The following is a 16,601-nucleotide window of genomic DNA, read 5'->3' as shown; positions in this document are numbered from 1 at the left end:
GTTACACGAATTCACGTAATTTCGACAAGATCGGTCAAAACAAAGATGTAGACTCTTTCATTATTAATTAAAAGACTATTTTATTTTTCTTCACGCTATATAATCCCTAATTCGTCTTTAATAATTAAATATATGTGTGTGGGTTAGGTCACTGGTCGTCTCGATTTGACCACAACTCTGTCCTCAGTTGTCAGTCGATTAACCCACGGACTGCTGTCTGTCTGCCGAGACCAACGCTTAGCCTCTTGCGAAGTTCTCCGCTGTTAGTCTCGGCGAGCCTAAACAATAACTTGACTAAACCGGAGGCTTTGTAGTATCATGACTCGTTTTGAAAACTGTCTTGTCACACTCTCCCTTTCTCTCTTTCACACACAGATAGAAAGAAGAAAATATTGCCAGAATGAAAACAAAAACCTCACATTCATTAGCAAAGAACACGCTCAAAAGATGGCAGGACGATATGTCTCTAAAGATTAATGTAAATCCATGACATGTCATGTTAGCTCCTGTCAGCCAGAACGACTCAAGCATGATCGCTCTGGGTGATGGAACAATACAATGTTACACTGTTTATTTGTCCGTTTCATTTCAGTCAGCAATAGATGGTCAACCTCGCTTTTCTTTACATGAAGTCATATCTTCAGAGACTTCATTTCCTCCTTTCCTTCGCTTTCCTGTCTTTCTTTTCCTCCATCTCATCCTTTCTGTTTCTCCGTCTCCTCCTTTCTTTCGTCTTTGTATTCAGAGAACTTTGTTTTATGTAAATACCCGACTCTGTAACTAGTCTTTGTAAGGTTAAAGACAAGGCAGCGTTGTCTTCTTAACAATAACAACAATAATAATAGTAAACAGCGTGTGATTTATGTTGCACATAATAACTCTCTCGAAAGAGCATGCTCTCAGACCTTGAGACAAGAAGACATGGACAACATACGAAGGATGGAAGGATAAATAAGCAGAACAAGTAATAAAAGACAAAGACGGAAGAAACAAAGGGGAATCAGGAAACAAACAGTAAGGATGGAGAGTTTCATAAATCTGCTGAGGAAGAAGGACTAGTAGTCAATTGACTATAATCACAACTATTGACAACCATCCAGTAGACGGAAAAAGTGAAAGGTTTCGAACATGGGCTAGCATTATTGAGATTGATGTAAGGAGTAATGCTCATGAAATAGATGTGTTTTAGCACACCTTTAAAGGTGGGCAGGTGGTAATATGGAAGGGAAGAGAGTTCCACTCTTTGCAGCACAGTAACATAGTAAATTAAAACTCCTGGGACATTATGTGGCTGTTCTGGTGACAGGAATAGTTAGCATACGGTCACCAGACGAAGAGAGAAGTTGTCTGGATGGGATGTGGGGGAAGAGAAGTTTTTATAGAAGTAGTCCATGAAGAATTAAAAAAAATCAGCACAGACAGCTTATACCAAATGAAAAAAATCGGATGTCTTTTCTCTGTAGGAGCAAATTAAGCTTATCCAAGGCACAATGGACGTTTGTCTGATGAAGAAAGTGAGAGCATAGAGAAAAACAAAGACCTATTATTGTGAGACCTTAACTAGGGTTTTGAGAAACGTATTCAAGGAAAGGCTACAACCACGAACTTGTATCCCCACGTTCATGCTACAACTGATGCACTCAAAATGCTTGAACAAATCTTTCTTCTTAATTTATTGCTCAGATTTCGGAGGACTGGCGTGCAACACTTGTTGTTTTCCGTAAGAAGCTTTGTTTTGAAGAATGTTGTGAAAGAAAGCTCTTCATTTGGAATAGTTTTCGACTTCCACGGCGATATTTGGGTGGAGATGTTATTTTGTAACATTTTTTAAAATGCACACCCTTAACGTGCAGCTTCCATTTACATGGCTTATTCAATCCAATGAACAAAGAAATGACCCCTGACTTAAGAAAAACTGTCGCATTTGCGCACCGTCTGTCATTCCAACAGGTAAACACACATGTAAAACATGATCTTACTTTCGTACGCGTTTAGCGACGAGACTATTCAGACAGACAGCGCGTGACAGAGTTGTCAGCCGTCGGAAGACAAATTGTCTTCCCTTACTACGGGCATCCACACAACCTTAATACTCACTAATGTGCCATTCCTCTAAAAGGCACTCCAGCCAGTCAGTTCTGGCCTCTTTATCTGACTCAGTCTGCACCTTGCTTGTCAGAACTCCGCCAGACCATCGTCATTGCACGCCTGTCTCCTACGTGGCGCCATCTTCCCTTTTTTCGTCAAGTGCACCTTTCGTTGAGGCTTGCCATTGTTTCTCCTGCTGTTCGGAGAAGAAGACTTGGCGTCAGAAGTTTGAAGTACAAACATCAACATGCTACGTGTAGGGTTAGTTGTTGTCATCGTGCTGTCGTCTATCGTCAGCGTCGTCCTCGGTGGAGCTCTCACGGGTCTGAAAGGTGGCAACATGATGCAGCCTTTTTGTCGCAGCGGCAGCTACAGACCTGATGCTGGGGACTTGCTGCCTGCCAGTGGAAATGCTCCTTACTCTTTGAAGATAGTGACCAAAGTGAATCAGTACAGAGCTGGCCAGGCTATTGAAGGTATACTCTTTATGACTTCATATCTGACTGCATGTTGGCATATTCCCATAATGTCCTGTCCTTTCCGATACTTCCCTCTGTATTTTTGGTTTATTTGTTGTTTGCTGTGATAAAGATATTTTAGAGTTTTTCTTTTAAAGACGCTTTACACAAAAGTTGAATAGCTGTATTCTTACATTAAAAAGGTGGATAATTTAACTCATAATGTATAAGCATGAGTAATTATTCTTGCTCTCAGGAAAAGTGTCTGTTAAAGCTGTTTGATATTCGTAAGACTCCGTCTCTCTTGCTGACGAGTTACTTTATCAGTCATGTTGATTGATGTCGCCACTCACTTGTAAGGAATTAAGTAAGAGGCTGCTTTCTTCAGCACTAGATACACATCGTCTTTCGCTCCCGATTATAAGTTTGTTTGTGTTCGTGTGTGCTTGTTGCTTGTATGTGTGTGTGTGTGTGTGTGTGTGTGTGTGTGTGTGTGTGTGTGTGTGTGTGTGTGCTTGTTGCGTGTGTGTGTGTTGTTGCGTGTGTGTGTGTGTGCTTGTTGCGTGTGTGTGTGTGTGTGTCGCGCCATCACATTTTGCCTTTTATCCCGTGTTGGTCTGCCTACCTGTCTTTCCTGTTTTCGTCTGTCTGTCTGTCTGTCTGTCTGTCTGTCTGTCTGTCTGTCTGTCTGTCTGTCTGTCTGTCTGTCTGTCTGTCTGTCTGTCTGTCTGTCTGTCTGTCTCAAGATAAACGAGACTTTTCTTTCTACTTCTTCAGTGACACTTGAAGGTGTCAATGGCAAACGATTCAAAGGTTTCTTCATCACCAACGACTGCGTCCAAAAGCAGCTGATGGTCCACGCCGGCAACTTCCAGCCCAAGAACTCTCAGTTTGCCAAGACGACCCAGTTCTGTGGGGACGATGGTGTGACCCACACTGGAATCAATGACAAGATCTCTGTCACCTTCTACTGGACCCCGCCCCCCGCCTATTCACTAGGACGATGCCAGTTCAAGTAAGACCCCCAACAGTCATTTTCTCCATTTTTGTTTTCACGGAGACAACGAACAAGAAATGGACGTTTATCACACCTAAAAGCCGAGTTTATGTAATTTATTATTCTCATCTCAGTCTGTGTCTTTCCTTTACTTGGTCTAACTTATCAGAGGTGTGAAAGACAAGAACCTTGATATAGGATTTTCTCTCAGTTGTTTTTAACAGAATCCTTGATATTTTTTCTGTTTCAAACGTTTTAGAGCCACCGTGGTGGAAAACGACAATGTGTTTTACACTGGTGTGTTGAGTAACTCTCTTGCGGCTGACCCTAACTGTGAGTTTTTTCAGATTTTATTCAGTTTGTGGTGTCAAGAGCGACCTTTATAAACACATTTTCGTATTAATTCTTCTCAGTTACACTAAGCTACTATAGACACCATATGGACCATAAGTCATTTACCTCTAAAGATTGTCTCGGTGATAGGATTATTACAAAGATGGGTCACGGTAATAAACCTTCTATAATAAACCATTGTTCTACTTTTTTAAAGGCTCTCCATAGGAGACAAGCAAGAAAACTTGTCTGCAGTCTCTAATGCCTGTGCACAGATAACAATAATTGTAATGCCTGCCATATTACTTGTTAGGGCTACTTTGCTTAACACTTAAAAATAATAAAGATAAAATTACACAAGTAACGTAAACATGTTTTTGTGTCCAAAAACAAAGGAGGTAATAAATAAACAAACTTCTCTCTTTCCCTCCCAGTGCCGTCCTACGCGTCTCTACAGCAACGGCTTCAGCAACGACTTCAGAACGCCATGCAGAGTAGGCCACGCCTTTCCTCTGTGTGTGTGTGTGGGAGAGAGAGTTGTGTGTGGGAGATGAGAGAGAGAGAGAGAGAGAGAGAGAGAGAGAGAGAGAGAGAGAGAGAGAGAGAGAGAGAGAGAGAGAGAGAGAAACCTACTATATCGATAAATATATGTATATAGATAGAGCTCGCCTGCCCAGTAAAGTAAAACTTTTTTTTTATTGCTTTCTGTTCTCCAGGTCAAAACCAAGCTGAAAGTAAGTGGGCATATTTTGTTGTTTGCTTTATTTATTAGTCTTAAAAATGGTATAAAATTAAGAGATTTGAAGTTCACACACCCACACACCCACACACATATAAGCATGTCAGAAAAGGTAGATGTTTCACTGCGGTCTTACCAATGGACTACCACCGAAGACCTACACAACATGCATAAACATGACATGAACGAGTTGCGAGACGTACCAAACATTTTACTTTACAAGCCAGCCAGAAGAAATATGCAGTGATATGATACAGACCTGTCCATTAGAATGTTTAAATCTGCCAGGAGAAACATACTTTAAATGGAAGACGAAAGAATGAATGAATCCTATCTCTGGTCATGTGTTGCAGTGACAAACGTGCTGAACGAATGGAAGACCCTGGCACCTAACGCCGCAGGAGGTAATCAGTGAAGCGTGAAGCAAACAGAAAAGTGATAACATAAAAGTGATAACAGAAAAGTGATAACATATCTGACAGTAACTCCTATCATCAGACAGTCTCAATGGCATCTTACATCAGTGGTAGCATGGAGGGACCGGTGGGGTGAGAGTGAACAATGAAAGAAAAAAGGAACATAATCAAGTAGGATGTTATTTGTGTGTTGGAGGAGGCGGAAAATTTGAAAATATATATAAATAGAGTACTGACATACAGAGCATATAGACACCAAGAATTTGTTTTGACTGTCAAACGTGAATATACATTGATGTAACTCACATATTCTGTTTCAGCTTTAAACATGATGCAGTTAAACAGTAAGTATACATTATTTTCAAAAAGATTATAATTTCGAAGGGTGGCGTTCTTTATTCTTTCTTAAAGATTAATGTTTTTGAAGTGTGGACAACATGTCTTCAACTGGTGATATTTACTTTTTTATGTGAACAGCCATCACACAATAACAGATCGGCATGTTCTATCGTGAATATTGACAAGACGATGAATGTGTTTGAACTAAAACTTCAGCAAATGTAGAAATGCTTTATGTCTTTATGTTGATAGAGAGAGGGAGAGAGAAAGAGAATAAACCTTTATTTCTGTACAGTTGATAACAGATTGAAGTTGTTTCCTAATGCACGAACCTCGGCAGAATAATTTCTGGCACTAGTATTGGTAGTAAACTCTGTCAAGATTTTGATTTGTTGTTGTTATTGTTGTTATAATTATAAATATTATTCGTGGGTACTTGAATTTTTTCATGTCAGATCTGTCTCTCTTAAAGAACATATTAACAAACTCTCTCTCTCTCTCTCTCTCTCTCTCTCTCTCTCTCTCTCTCTCTCTCTCTCTCTCTCACACACACACAAACACATGACGAATACAATTTCGAAAAGCACCAAAAAAATTGTTAATAACCTGACAGAACTTCCTGCCATTTACTAAATAACTGTTTTTAAACTCTTTTCTCAGACGGAGGAGCCCAAGGCGGATTCATGGGTTAACAGATGTCTTTAATTTAAAAATTCACGGAGTACAGCAGACAGGAGCAATGAGGTCTGCATCATCATCAGTTGCTGAAACTCTCCGGTGAACTCTCTCAGGCGCTCGATCAACATCCGTACTCAGAGGAGAATTTTTGTGGAGTCAAACAACAACAGATTCATCAGGAAAGAAGAAATCAGTTACCCAGCTTGTCCATCAGAAAGACATCAATCTTATTTGTTATCTTTGTCGATTTTGAATAATTAGGAAAATGAAGTAAATGTGTTTCAAAAATCTTTTCTAAATGTGTTGTGTCTTGGGCACTGATGCTTTATGCCTTCTCACGTTTGTAGACAATTATTTTGTGTGTCGTCGTCACGTGTCCGCGCACAGACTTAGTCTACGTGCTCCATACGTTCTTTGACGTAAAGGGTGTTTGTTTTTTCATCGCCGTTCCTATGATGCATGTAGATATTTCCAAAAATTAAAAAAAAAAATGAACGCGTATTACACGTGCGCGCACACAATTAGATCGACCACTCAGTGACACAGACAGACGGACAGACACACGGTAAGAGAAGGAGAGAGCAGGAGAATGGGGATAAAAACTGAGAGACGGCGGACGTTAACTTCGTTCAGTCTTCAGACAGTTCTTTCTCTCTCTCTCTATTTGAAAAACAAAGCAGTTTGTCACCCTTGGTCACAGTCGACATGGCTTTGGCAGTGAGTGATGAACAGGGAAAGGTGGCGCCATGTAGACAGATGCTGGCACACGCAGATTTCATGACATCATTGTGACGAAAATAGCCGTTGGCTTGTCATCTCCACAAGCGGAAACGGTCGCAGTTTCCTGTCTTGGTGATGGTCGATCCTTGCTCATACACTTTATGTCGTAGAAGTCGGCATTTTCTGGCGACAAGTTTGTGCATGAGTGAACTTGGTGTCTAAGTCTGTTTCTGCTTGCTTACCTCGCTGCTTCAACATCAACGAAAGAAGAAAGTTCGAGCTGACAGCTTTACCAGCACAGTTATCTTGTATGCAGCGACAGGAGAACGACTTATTTCCCCAACCCCCCAACGACCTGTTTTCTGGTGACTGATTAATACGAACAAGCACACATCAAGTTGAGAGTGTCTTGTTGCCCCAAGGGGAGGGAACATTTGCATAAGCTTGCCTGCAAAGCGCGTGAAGAACATGTCAAGGTGATGTATGTCCAGGCGCAGACAACCGAGCTGACCTGTGCAGATGTTGAAACTTGTCCTTTTATTCAGTTCACACATTTTCTTAGGTAATGATGTCAGGGGAAGCAATATGAAATTTATTTTGGTCAGGTTCAAAGTACGAAAACTTTGCAGATCTTCATACCTGGCTATTTGGTGACGTTTTCTTGGGGTTGACACGTCACCGCTCACTTTGACTGGTTGAGAGTAGTTTATTCGGTGATGTATTCTTGGGGATGACATGTCACCGCTCACTTTGGCTGGTTGAGAGTAGTTTATTCGGTGATGTATTCTTGGGATGACATGTCACCGCTCACTTTGGCTGGTTGAGAGTAGTTACGTAACACCTCACTGTACTGGTCAATGTGCAACTGTTTTTAAGCTACAATAAGTTTTTGGATACGTTCTAGAATTTTCTAACAGCCTACATGTTTCAACTACTGATATAAAAGAACAGGGACTCGTAGCCTAGTGATTGCAGAGCCAGTCAATAAATAAAGTGGGTTGAGAGTGTGGTTAGGTGACGGGTAGGAGAATATTCCAGTTACTGGCCCGAAAAACCTCAGACTAACAACCTTCTGTCCTCTATGTCGAACTCACCAGCCACCAGGCTACAGTGGTCCCCATCTCAAGCAAGTGAACATTTCTACAGCAAAATAAAACCCAATAATACAGTTACTTTGATTGATGTATTTATCACAAAGTATTGGCACCGAATACTTTATTCTGATCCATCTCATATCTGATCATCGACCTCCCATCCAACTCCCACTCCAGCTTTAAACACCTTTCACTGCACTCGTTATCCCCCTCCCCATACACCACCCTACCATAAACTGCATCCTGACTCCATTCAGGGTTGGTAGGGTAGAGGCGAGGGACATCCACGGCGGGGCACAACAGGAAATTCGGCAAGTTCACAAAAGGCAAGCACGTCACGCTCCACTGAATGCACGTCGCATCCTGCACGTGCTGGGAGCCCCCAGAGTCAAATGCAGGGAGGCAGGCTGACAGACAGCACACTTCGATTCGAAGAAGAGGATATAGTTGTTGTGGGATCCAACAATCCAACAGTCTCCAGGTACTTGACTAGTGGAAGCCCAGCTCCTGAAGGTCCAGAACACGACCTCGACACTCTCAGGTTATCTCTCTGCATTTCAAACTGTCAGATACCTTTGATCAATCGCTACCTTTTCTGATTTTTAATATTTGGATTGTGTGTACTATTTTGATTTTGTCCTCTAACAAATTGTGTTCCCACTTTCTCCAGATCGTGACATTTTTTTCTGCTTGATTGTGTAACCTAGTAGAGCCTGTTGTCGTGCAAAATTCTCTTCTTCTTCTTCTTCTTCTTCTTCTTATTATTATTATTACAAAGACATGGCGTAGTTGAATAGATCTTTATATAATAATTTATGAAAAAGAATGTTTATATATTTTGAAATGCTTCACGTTTCTTGGTAAGAAATCTTTTTGTCATGCCAGACAATCGAAAATATTATACTCTTGCAGCATTCATGCGCAAATACTGAAATAGTCAAGTAAATGGTCATTAGTTGTCGACATGAGTGCCTAGTTTGACAAGCAATGTATAGAAATCTCCATCACTATTGTTAATTACAACTGAAACTGAACGTAGTTGCTCATCGTCTTACTCATCTAGTGCCACGAGTACGATTTTTTACAGTTGAAAAGTACTTGTGTTGTTTCGTTTTTCAAGATGCCTACCCAAGCGCCTTGTCTCCTTGTCCTCATTTTCCTGGTAACGGAAGTGAGGGGCTACAGCACCGGAGCGCCATCTGATGGATGCTGGAGTGAGCGCCCTTTCCATGACGACAACCTTCCCAGCCACACTTGCGCGCCTTATGTGATCGACCTGGAGAAGGATGACCCGCAAGATGCTTACACAGCTCGCGATATTATAAAAGGTAGATGTAAAACAAAACAATTACAATAAATGCAGTATTTTTAGGTCAGAACTGCGTTGTTAATGTTGAACAAAAACTAAATAAGATATGCAGTGCAAAATTGTTTACTTCAACTAGATGCGCTTGGGCATGTAAATTCTTAGCTTATCAATGGAGTAAACCATGAAGATAAATGACTTCAGGCAAGTGAACTGACTGAATGAGCTATGAACATTTGCTGCGTGCGGCATATGGAAGTCAGGGTTTCTCTCTCTCTCTACACACACACACCTAAACACAGATACACTTTGTTTTATATGTTACAGAATCCTACTGATTCATATTCTGAACACATTTTTGGCCTTTGTAAGCTGGTTCCATTGTCACGAACGCGAGCCCTCACTGAATAAAAGTTTTTTTCTTTCCTCCTATGCTTCCCCCGCCCCAACAGCGTTCTTTTGTTCACAAATCCATTCACTGTCTTTTGGGGCCAATATTTCATCCCTTCAATGACTGTGCATCCCATTTCGCGACAGCTTCTTAGTTTGTGTTTTTTAAATAGCGTTACATCATACTCTCTGACAACTTATCACATTTTATTGGTCACATGACTTGTGTGCAGTCAGGATCCGCAGCGTGGACGGCACACCTTTCCGGGGATACCTACTGAAGGTGACAGGCAGCAGCGGGGTTGCCCACGGACGGTGGGCTGCCCACAAAACCAACCAGAAACACCTGAGCACCTGTGGCGTGACCCACGCCAACGCCACGGACCAGACTGAGGTCACTGTCCTGTGGCAGGCTCCCAAGGACCCCAGCATGGGCGCCATTCAGTTCAAGTCTGTGCTTTTCTCGCTGTGGTCATCGCCACCTTGTACCTCCATCTCTCTCTCAGTCTTTGATGTCGTGCGTTACTCGCGATGTCACTTCCGGTGTTTGCGTCATCTTTGATCTCTCTTACTTCTGCTGTTTACGTCATCCTTGATCTCTCTCTCTCTCACCTCTGCTGTTTACGTCATCCTTGATCTCGCTCATTTTTGCTCTTTACTTCATCCTTGATGTCGCTCAATCGTATGTTTGCGTCACCTTTTGACGTCATTGAAGTTGTCTCACACTTCTACGCACGCGCCGTCCGCAAGAATGGCTGCTGGTTGTCTTCAGTCCCCAAGCACGATCAGGACAATTAAATTAGTTCAGACGATCAGGTTTCCTTAGTTACGCTGTTGCGACTCGGTTTCTGGCAGAGACGAAGGAGATGATGATGATGAGGAGGAGGAGAAGGAGAAGGAGGAGGAGGATGAGCTGGAGGAAAGGCATGTGCTCGTGTGTGTGTTCGCGCGCGTACTTACAGACACGTGGGCATGAACATTCAGACTGCAGACAGATGAAAGACAGGCTGCATGTATAATTTTGACATTCATGAGGCCCTGTAACAAATCTGAAGTGTAATCTTGGCGACAGCACCCAAAACATGTCTGCCGCATTCATGCGCCTTCACAATGGCGATACATCATAAAGTCGTCCTCGCATGTGTATAAACCCTAACAACGCTAATTGAACGTTTATATTTTCCGTTGACCGCCTCCCTAAAGGGTTTAACGATATCAAACTTTCAAAATGTTTTGTCCATTGTAAGGTTAGTACCTTTCCTGTCGCAGTGATGCTACTATTTCAAATCTGGAATGTTCATAGTGAGTGCATTGTTCTATTGTACACAGGGCCATTGTTGTGAAAAACTACACAACGTTTTATCAGAACGTCTTGTCCCGGGCGCTGAAGCCTCATTACTCCGTGGGTAAGTGTAATCCTCAAGAGACAACACACTACTTTCACCCCCCAGCTATCATCACCCACAGCTATCATCACCCACAGCTATCCTCACCCACAGCTATCATCACCCCCAGCTATCATCACCCACAGCTATCATCACCCACAGGTATCATCACCCACAGCTATCATTGCCCACAGCTATCATCACCCATACCTCGCTGGTGGCCTCTGGGTGTTGTTACTGCTGTTTTCTGTGACGTCATGGCGTCGTTATTTCTGTTGTCTGCAGTATGTTAGTGTCGTCGTTGCTATTGTCCGTGTCACACTGGTGAACTTCTCGTTTTATCACCTCTTGATATACTTTCTAGTCTCTGTTAGTTTAAAGACCCACATGAGGTTGAACAACTTTACAAAAAAAAAAAAAAAAAACACACACCAAAAACAAAACACACACACAAACGAAAAAACAAAACAAGATAATACTTACCATATCTTAGCAAATAAATCCCCTCTTGTCCGAGAAGTACTTAAATAATCGTCAGGAAAGCGTAGCAAGGATGCTAATGATGTCTAAGATATTACTAACTTTTGTACCACATTATCATGAGTTATCTAATGACATTATTTAACAAAGCTATCACAAATAGCATATTTCTTTTTATAAATGTCATATTAACATGGCGGTGCGTGATGGATGACGATGATGATGTCCAGGTATGTCTGACAACGCTGGCAACGTCTACTTGCGACTAACTTCAGTGTGCTCTGTCTCCAGACAAAGTCAAAGACCTCTTCGACCGCCTGCTGGCCTTCACGAGGATTGACTGGAATGGCACCGCTGTACCACCCGTACCTGTACCTGTCCCTCCCGGTCAGACCCCCTAACCGCCCGAAGTCGGTCTCCAGAAAACAACTTGTCACACCGTAGCCTGCACGTGTTCTTGTTCTTCCCACGGACTAATAATAATAATAATTATCACGAATGAAGCACGACACGATGATGAAAGGGCGTACATCAAAACATGCAAGCAGACCGACAGACACACAAAACTACACAAACGCATGTAAGCATTTCCTCTGGTTACATGTAATACATTGTACCTTGGTTACAAGTAATACATTGTACCCTAGTTACATGCAATACACTGTACCCTAGTTACAAGTAATATATTGTACCCTAGTTACATGTAATACATTGTACCCTAGTTACATGCAATACATTGTACCCTAGTTACATGTAATACATTGTACCCTAGTTACATGCAATACATTGTACCCTAGTTACATGCAATACATTGTACCCTAGTTACATGTAATATATTGTACCTTGGTTACAAGTAATACATTGTACCCTAGTTACATGCAATACGTTGTACCCTAGTTACATGCAATACATTGTACCCTAGTTACATGCAATACATTGTACCCTAGTTACATGTAATATATTGTACCTTGGTTACAAGTAATACATTGTACCCTAGTTACATGCAATACGTTGTACCCTAGTTACAAGTAATACATTGTACCCTAGTTACATGCAATACATTGTACCCTAGTTACATGTAATATATTGTACCTTGGTTACAAGTAATACATTGTACCCTAGTTACATGCAATACGTTGTACCCTAGTTACATGCAATACATTGTACCCTAGTTACAAGTAATACATTGTACCCTAGTTACATGCAATACGTTGTACCCTAGTTACATGCAATACGTTGTACCCTAGTTACATGTAATATATTGTACCTTGGTTACAAGTAATACATTGTACCCTAGTTACATGCAATACGTTGTACCCTAGTTACAAGTAATACATTGTACCCTAGTTACATGCAATACATTGTACCCTAGTTACATGTAATATATTGTACCTTGGTTACAAGTAATACATTGTACCCTAGTTACATGCAATACGTTGTACCCTAGTTACATGCAATACATTGTACCCTAGTTACAAGTAATACATTGTACCCTAGTTACATGCAATACGTTGTACCCTAGTTACATGCAATACATTGTACCCTAGTTACAAGTAATACATTGTACCCTAGTTACATGCAATACATTGTACCCTAGTTACATGTAATATATTGTACCTTGGTTACAAGTAATACATTGTACCCTAGTTACATGCAATACGTTGTACCCTAGTTACAAGTAATACATTGTACCCTAGTTACATGCAATACATTGTACCCTAGTTACATGTAATACATTGTACCTTGGTTACATGTAATACATTGTACCCTAGTTACATGTAATACATTGTACCCTAGAAACACACTCTCATCATCTACAGCCGGATAGTGCCGGACCAAAAGTAAGCGCAAGCATTACTTGTAGAATCATATTTCACAGAGCTGTTTCCTTTTTTTCGTGAGACATTAAAGATTCTGTTTATCTGCTTTTTTTTTCTTTTTGGAAATGCATGGAAAGTTTGTCACATTTTTTTGTGCACATGAGTTTTGTGCAGTAATAATATACTATTGCACATTTGTAAGAATGAGAGAGACAGAAACGAGTATGAATCATTGTTGCTGCTTACAATATGGGGCTGTCATCGTGTGCTTGTGCGCTACTCGCTGATGGCATGGAGTTTGTGTTAATGGCTAACCACCACGAAAACTTTCAAGTGCGCTGCAGTCATTAAGAAGAACAAATAATTCCCACTGTCCGTCTCGGACGACACGACAGACAGACAAACAGACAGATAGACAGACAGCACCTTATCACTCAGACAGACAGACAGACAGACAGACAGAGAAAAAGCATTAATTAACAAACACACAAAAAATGCATACATAATACATCTCAGCACACAAATGCGTACCTATGTCTGCAAGTTTATGTGAGTGAATGAGGGAGGGAGTGAATGAATCTGTGTGTGTGCGAAAGAGAGGGAGAGCATGTGTGCGTGCTATTCTCTTTATCTTATTGGTTACCACAGAAATTGCCTGCTACTTCTCTGCCTTTGTTTGGGTTCTTTTGTAAAGATTTGAAATATTGTGACTCCCGCATTCTGTGACTTCCAGCGGCTGCTTTTCAGAAAAAATGTAAAGAAATGAAGAGTACCTTGTGACCTTTTCCTTAAACGTCCACTGGCGATTGTGACGACACCGTTGACTGTCCACAGCTTGTGAATGCGATGCCGGACATGACACGTGACAGAGGAGAGCTGTCGTCGATTATCATACGCGAATGTGTGCAGTCGTGAGCACGAACAATGGTCCGGGGCTAGTGACCTGATGGAGGATGAAAAGCGCGGGAGGACCGCACGCTCGGTCGGTAACAATGTGGTGCAAGTACAATGGCGGGCATCAGAGTATAAATCTCCAGACTAACTGCTCATCAAAGTCTGGTTCATCAGCTGTGGCAGGTGATCAGCTGGTTGATTTGTTGGGCTTTCATGCTGTTGCTGGTCTATACCATAGCCACCTCGTCCAGCCTTGTGATCGGGTGCCACAGCCAGAGAGAAAATACACGGTGGAGGCGAGATCTGACCTTGCGACCGTTGCCGTCTTGGTGACAAGAGCTTTACTGTTGCGGCAAACGAAGAAACACTAAACCTCTGACTTACTTCTGCAGAATGGCAAGGGTCCCTTATCTTCTGGCTGCTGTGCTTGTCATTGGTGAGTCGTTAAAATCAGTCATTAACACTGAGTATAGTTACCCAGTAACTAAAGTTTGCCTCCTTGTCGTCAGGGGTGGTCGTTGAAAGTTAACCACCCACTGGGTTACTGTAGAAAAAAATCTGTTACAAACCAAATACATAGTTTAAAGATGTTTGGCTAGTGAAATTGTTATTCCAGAATTATGACCAAGAAACGATATAAAAATCAGTCCCTCACACACAAACTCACACCAGTCACCTTCTTTATTCTTCTCCTCCCTTCTTTATCTTTGTCCACATCAGTGAACTGTGCGACTTGTCCCAGTCGTAGGCTGCAGCTTGTAGCACGTTTCGTGTTAGCATAAGGAGGAAAAATATAATTCTATGTCACACAGCTCACTGGAGACAAAGAACTGTAAAGTCAACTAGAGGTGAGGCTATCTGCAGGTGCTTCAAGGACATAAGTGACAGAGAATAAATTCTGTGTCCGAGGTTTGTTGTTGTACCTTCCTGGAGAAGACACCCCACCCCGACTTCTACCATCCCATCACTCGATGAGGCAGACGTGAGCTGCGGGCTGTTTGTCCCAAATGTCACCCTGTCACCCGATTGTAATTTGACTCACTTTAGGTGGGAGCGGGGAAACAGACTGGCATTCTGTCTGTATGATATGTTGTAGGATGTCTTGTCCAAACTGGGTGTGTCTGTGGGGTTAGCATCGCTCAAAATAATATTCGTACATAGTTTAGGTCTATCGGGCTTCGTGTAAATATTCTTAGTACCTTTATTTGGACAGTGTTTTACTCCATTGATCTTTGGTATGTGATTTGAAATGAAGGAGCGTTGGCACACTTGCGGTTGTGGCTGCTCGAGGCTTCTTTATTTTTTGAGAGGGTGCATGGGAAAGTGATGGGGCATGAGGCAAACGTGTTTGTAAACTAATGAGAAGGAAAGTTAACCGCGTGGAGCTCAAAACTGTGATCGAACTGCTTTCTCACACTTGTTGTTATTCTAGGTGCCATGCTGGGTGTCAACAAAGGACACATGTGTGGCAACAGGAACCTCTTGTTACCTTGGAGGAACGCCGCCAACAGAGCCAGCAATAACAATAACAACAATAACGATCTCAATAATATCCTCGCTGCTCTCGCGGCTCTTCGCATCAACAACCTCGTCCAAGCTGCTGCGGCTGCGGCTGCTGCTGCTGCTGCTGCGGGTTAACGCTGGACTCGACTTTCAAGTGACATTCGAGTCTTGCGAATGCCAGGTTTGTTCAGATGAAGATTTTTTCTGTTCCTCTCTCTCTCACACACACAAAGGCTGGACCAACGCTAGCTCACATGTCAAAGAATGAGAAGGGTTATCTATTGGTTTGATCGCTCAAGCGTTTGATTTAATACAAGTTCGCGGTTTGATAACATTAACACTTGTCAGGATTTGGAGCAAACCACTAAACAGCGGACAAATTCCCACATCCAATGCCACATCTACTGTCAGCAATATGTCAGAGTCAATATTTCGTTAAATATTTAGCATAATTGATGGTCTTTTGTTTCAGAGACCAGAAACTTCGTGGACAAAGGTGTGAACAAGAATAAAGTTTTGAATTTTTACCCTCACTATGAAAAAAAACCAGTTAGACTTTGCATGATGGTCATGTAAGGTATGAAGGTATTAAATATAGAAGTGCACATCTATGACGAACAGAAACGTCTCACCAGCTACAAAGGAGTGACACCACGCTGCCAAATCTCAAGTCGCTTACAATATCCAGTAACAACACAATCTCCAGCCTCGACGATGTTGTGTATAATCACTATTTTTCATTAAAGTTTGTAAAATTTGAGGACGTGTTTTACGTTTTTCTTTCAACGAGTCGGTGATCATTCATTCATTAGAGCTGTGAACTGACTAATGTCAAAGTCGTCGAGTAACTATCAGATTAGTGGGAGTGAGATGTTAGAGATCCCACATATCTCATGGTCATTTTTGTCCTCTCTTTCTCTGACTCCCCCTTCCCTTCCCCAATCACCTTACGGATCAAATA

General features: G+C 41.8%; 3 protein-coding genes across 5 annotated transcripts; all 3 read left to right on the top strand.

Moving 5' to 3' along the window:
• Positions 1 to 2,096: 2,096 nt before the first annotated feature.
• On the top strand, positions 2,097 to 6,341 carry LOC112557864 (defense protein l(2)34Fc-like). The gene is made up of 8 exons (XM_025227949.1): positions 2,097 to 2,564; positions 3,324 to 3,561; positions 3,803 to 3,876; positions 4,311 to 4,370; positions 4,593 to 4,610; positions 4,969 to 5,019; positions 5,352 to 5,375; positions 6,031 to 6,341. Exons 1-8 carry the CDS (start codon positions 2,336 to 2,338, stop codon positions 6,060 to 6,062), a joined length of 726 nt encoding a protein of 241 aa, XP_025083734.1. The 5' UTR covers positions 2,097 to 2,335; the 3' UTR covers positions 6,063 to 6,341.
• A 2,550-nt stretch (positions 6,342 to 8,891) lies between these two features.
• LOC112557252 (putative defense protein 3) lies at positions 8,892 to 12,069 on the top strand. Its single transcript, XM_025226995.1, has 4 exons — positions 8,892 to 9,190; positions 9,792 to 10,008; positions 10,888 to 10,964; positions 11,715 to 12,069. Exons 1-4 carry the CDS (start codon positions 8,983 to 8,985, stop codon positions 11,822 to 11,824), a joined length of 612 nt encoding a protein of 203 aa, XP_025082780.1. The 5' UTR covers positions 8,892 to 8,982; the 3' UTR covers positions 11,825 to 12,069.
• Positions 12,070 to 14,516: 2,447 nt separating this feature from the next.
• Positions 14,517 to 16,186, top strand: LOC112557307. 3 transcript variants are annotated; one of them, XR_003097935.1, is made up of 3 exons: positions 14,517 to 14,573; positions 15,570 to 15,821; positions 16,113 to 16,186. XR_003097935.1 is itself a non-coding variant. In XM_025227075.1 (3 exons), exons 1-3 carry the CDS (start codon positions 15,220 to 15,222, stop codon positions 16,140 to 16,142), a joined length of 315 nt encoding a protein of 104 aa, XP_025082860.1. In that variant the 5' UTR covers positions 15,199 to 15,219; the 3' UTR covers positions 16,143 to 16,186. The 3 variants fall into 3 exon arrangements, 1 of the variants encoding a protein (XP_025082860.1); XM_025227075.1 differs by lacking the exon at positions 14,517 to 14,573 and adding an exon at positions 15,199 to 15,252; XR_003097936.1 differs by lacking the exon at positions 14,517 to 14,573 and adding an exon at positions 15,263 to 15,372.
• The last annotated feature ends 415 nt before the right edge of the window (positions 16,187 to 16,601 follow it).

The sequence above is a fragment of the Pomacea canaliculata genome, linkage group LG2, assembly GCF_003073045.1.
Source record: "Pomacea canaliculata isolate SZHN2017 linkage group LG2, ASM307304v1, whole genome shotgun sequence".
Lineage (NCBI taxonomy): Eukaryota > Metazoa > Mollusca > Gastropoda > Architaenioglossa > Ampullariidae > Pomacea > Pomacea canaliculata.
This window is presented reverse-complemented; position numbering and strand designations above follow the sequence as displayed.

Coding starts and splice junctions, on each gene's coding strand:
- LOC112557864 (XM_025227949.1), top strand. CDS start 2,336: ATGCTACGTGTAGGGTTAGTTGTTGTCATCGTGCTGTCGTCTATCGTC. Junction 5,020..5,351: donor GGCACCTAACGCCGCAGGAG/GTAATCAGTGAA, acceptor ATTCTGTTTCAG/CTTTAAACATGATGCAGTTA. Junction 5,376..6,030: donor AAACATGATGCAGTTAAACA/GTAAGTATACAT, acceptor CTCTTTTCTCAG/ACGGAGGAGCCCAAGGCGGA.
- LOC112557252 (XM_025226995.1), top strand. CDS start 8,983: ATGCCTACCCAAGCGCCTTGTCTCCTTGTCCTCATTTTCCTGGTAACG. Junction 9,191..9,791: donor AGCTCGCGATATTATAAAAG/GTAGATGTAAAA, acceptor ACTTGTGTGCAG/TCAGGATCCGCAGCGTGGAC. Junction 10,965..11,714: donor GAAGCCTCATTACTCCGTGG/GTAAGTGTAATC, acceptor CTCTGTCTCCAG/ACAAAGTCAAAGACCTCTTC.
- LOC112557307 (XM_025227075.1), top strand. CDS start 15,220: ATGATATGTTGTAGGATGTCTTGTCCAAACTGG. Junction 15,253..15,569: donor GGATGTCTTGTCCAAACTGG/GTGTGTCTGTGG, acceptor TTGTTATTCTAG/GTGCCATGCTGGGTGTCAAC. Junction 15,822..16,112: donor TCGAGTCTTGCGAATGCCAG/GTTTGTTCAGAT, acceptor CTTTTGTTTCAG/AGACCAGAAACTTCGTGGAC.